At 46.2% G+C, this 2,921-nt stretch overlaps 1 protein-coding gene across 1 annotated transcript; it reads right to left on the reverse strand.

Annotated features, from left to right (window-relative positions):
* Window positions 1–735: 735 nt before the first annotated feature.
* SARC_13913 (hypothetical protein) lies at window positions 736–2,719 on the reverse strand. The gene has a single exon (XM_014291955.1). It carries the CDS (start codon window positions 2,705–2,707, stop codon window positions 1,619–1,621), a length of 1,089 nt encoding a protein of 362 aa, XP_014147430.1. The 5' UTR covers window positions 2,708–2,719; the 3' UTR covers window positions 736–1,618.
* Window positions 2,720–2,921: the final 202 nt, after the last annotated feature.

Raw genomic sequence — 2,921 nt, forward strand, 5'->3', positions numbered from 1 at the left:
TATATATACGTATATATGTATATATGTATATATATATATATATATATAATGTGTGTGTGTGTGTGTGTGTGTGCATTTATATATATATGTATAAATGTGTGTGTATACGTATATGTGCATATGTAGACAAACATATATATATATATAGGTCTGTACGTCTACATATACTGTATTTAGATATTCTGGTGGTCACATTGAATACGATCCCCGTTGTCCACTGGGCTATTTATATGAATAATTTTCGTATTCACTCATTAGCCTATCACCTCCTTGGCAACCTTTCGCCTTGACTTTAACGACGCGTAGGCAGCGATCACAGTACTGTCCCGTATTCAGACGGTTGAAACTATTCCAATCAATCGCATCATATCACTCTCGGCCGCCGAAACTGTTGTTGTTCGATGAACCATAGTGTGCATCATATAGAGATTCTCCAGCCCAATATTACTTGATGCTATCTCTGACTCATTGATTTGCTCCCTCCGTGAGCTTGAACTTCAGGTAACGCTTTAATTTCTGCTATTTCCGGTAGACTCGCTCTTATCGGTCCTATTCACCGAAGGGCTCTGAACAACTCGTTGGTGTAGTAAATCACCCAACCGAAAACGCGTGAATATATGCTCCTCACCACTATTTCAAACCCACGCTTCAATAGTTTTGCTTCGTTGCCAAATAGGTGGGTAGCCTTGAGTTACAACAAAGGCTTCATCGATGTTCGGTACATCGTACAATTACAAGATTTTACTTTTTGTTTATTAATTCGCACTATCAGCCTTTCAAGTGTTCTGGGTGTTACTACTGGATCGCCTGTGAGCTATTCACAGTTGGCGTATTTTGTTGGTTCGGTTGGTCACTAAATTATTATTCGCATAAACTATCCTTTGCTATTGCACTCCTCTACGGACGGTGCTGACATTAACTCGTTACGTGCATCTGTTTTCTGTCTCATTGGCAGCGTCCCCCTATCGGACTCAAAATGTACGACGCAGAAGCAGAACATATTGCTAATTCATAGCACAAGCGTATCTTCTCCCTAATGTGCTTCAGATTTTAAAGTCGGGGACCTGACCCAATTTCCCGTGCTTTCAGTTCGGTAAATCTAAACTACTGTGTTGTGTGCGCTCGGTCAGCGAGCGCCTAGCGACGTGCTGTCTATCTCCTTTCCTGCGTGAAGTGGTCTACCGCGGGAGCAGACACCCTTAAAACATGTCTCGTATCTTTTATGAGTCTTGGGAAGTGTATTCAGTCGCCTAATCGCCGCCCAAGACAATACTCTCAATATCGATGACGCACCGTTTATAAAACGGGACACTTTTGATAACACTATTGATACTGTAAAAGAGGGCGGCAACCATTCATATGCAAAATTAGACGGAGAGTGTACATCCTGAAGTGCGAGCGTGATTACGCAAGAGAAATCTATACCCCACACCATATGAGTAAACATGAGGCTGGCACGTACAATCACAATCTACCTACCAACTTGCTTGTGAGAGGATATTTACCCAGCGCAATGTACATCCCATAGTATCTTCAGTCCAACCCATCAACGTACGGTATCGGCACGAGTCAGCAGCCGAGTTTGACACTAAAACTTAATCCGGCCATCTACCTACACTTACAAAGTTAACATCCTCGACATGTACCACTGTCTCAAGGGTGTGACTAGCTTCTCCAGGCTTTCCAATTTGGGTGGTTCTCCACCCTTTCGGCTGTACTTATAAAAATCGATTACTTCGGCCACTTCCCGTTCCAACTCCGCCCTCTGCGCAGTGCCTGGAAACGTCTGCTCAACCATGGCTTCTAAATTCAACACCTCCCCATCATTCGGTCCATGAGCCGGCCTCTGGTTGTCTGTAGATATACCAGTCGACTTCTTCTTGAAACTACTTTTCCTATGCTTTGGCCGACCAGAGCCGCCACTCGCGCTACTACTTCGTCGCTCACTCAGAGTCTCACACGACTCGGGTACCACAGGCCCCCGACTGAACGAGTCCAGCACCCACACCAGCACGCGCTGCACCTGTTTGCCATTGATAACGGCTGAGTGGATGAACTTGAACACACTGCGCAGGAGCTTATCCGCGGCCGTTTCGCACATGTACGAGAAGCCCTCGAGTCTCTCGCCTTTGCAATTGACGTGGTCACCCTTGAGTAGGGGCTTGAGCAGATCATGCAGCTCGGTGAGGAACACACACATGTTGCCGTGTACTATGAGATCTATGAACAAGGCCTCTGCGAAGCCCAGCATCTCTGTGGCGAAACGGATCACGCGCTTGTCGTCTAGCAGTTTCTTCCGAACATCCGTCCCGTCTTTGAAGTCCACCAATAGATTCAGGTACGCATAGATGCTTCCCAGCGACTGCTCGCTCAAGCCATCCACAAACTCACAGTCTAGCGATGGCTCACCTAGACTACTGATGAGCAGATCACTTAAATTTTGGCGTGAGCTGAACTTCTCGGCGTTAAACGGGTAGTGCTTCTCTACTATATCCCCACACTTACGAAGGATCCGCGGGTCAATGCCCGAATACTCGCGTATGTGATTGAGCTCCTCTTCCAGGTCTTGAACACCCAACACCCACTCTATCCACAGCGACAGGAGTGTGTCTCCGCCAAAGGACAGTCGGAACACAATGTGTAGCAGCACTGACGAGAGACGCTTTCCGCTATACTTCGTAATGGTGATTAGCGTCTTCCATGGCATTTTGGCGTATCTGACAGATGCACGTGAGCAGGGTTAGTACTTGGGAGAGACCACGAGGGAGTTGACCCAATCAGAACCCACTGTGGCCATTGAAGATGTTATGGCACTTCAAAGGCAGATATGACATATTCACACATGAATCTGCAAGTCATACATTGCGGCATTTCACGTGTTAAGAAAAAGACAGTGTATCTGCCACATGATCATATAGATG

This window comes from Sphaeroforma arctica, assembly GCF_001186125.1.
Source record: "Sphaeroforma arctica JP610 unplaced genomic scaffold supercont1.3904, whole genome shotgun sequence".
Classification (NCBI taxonomy): Eukaryota; class Ichthyosporea; order Ichthyophonida; genus Sphaeroforma; species Sphaeroforma arctica.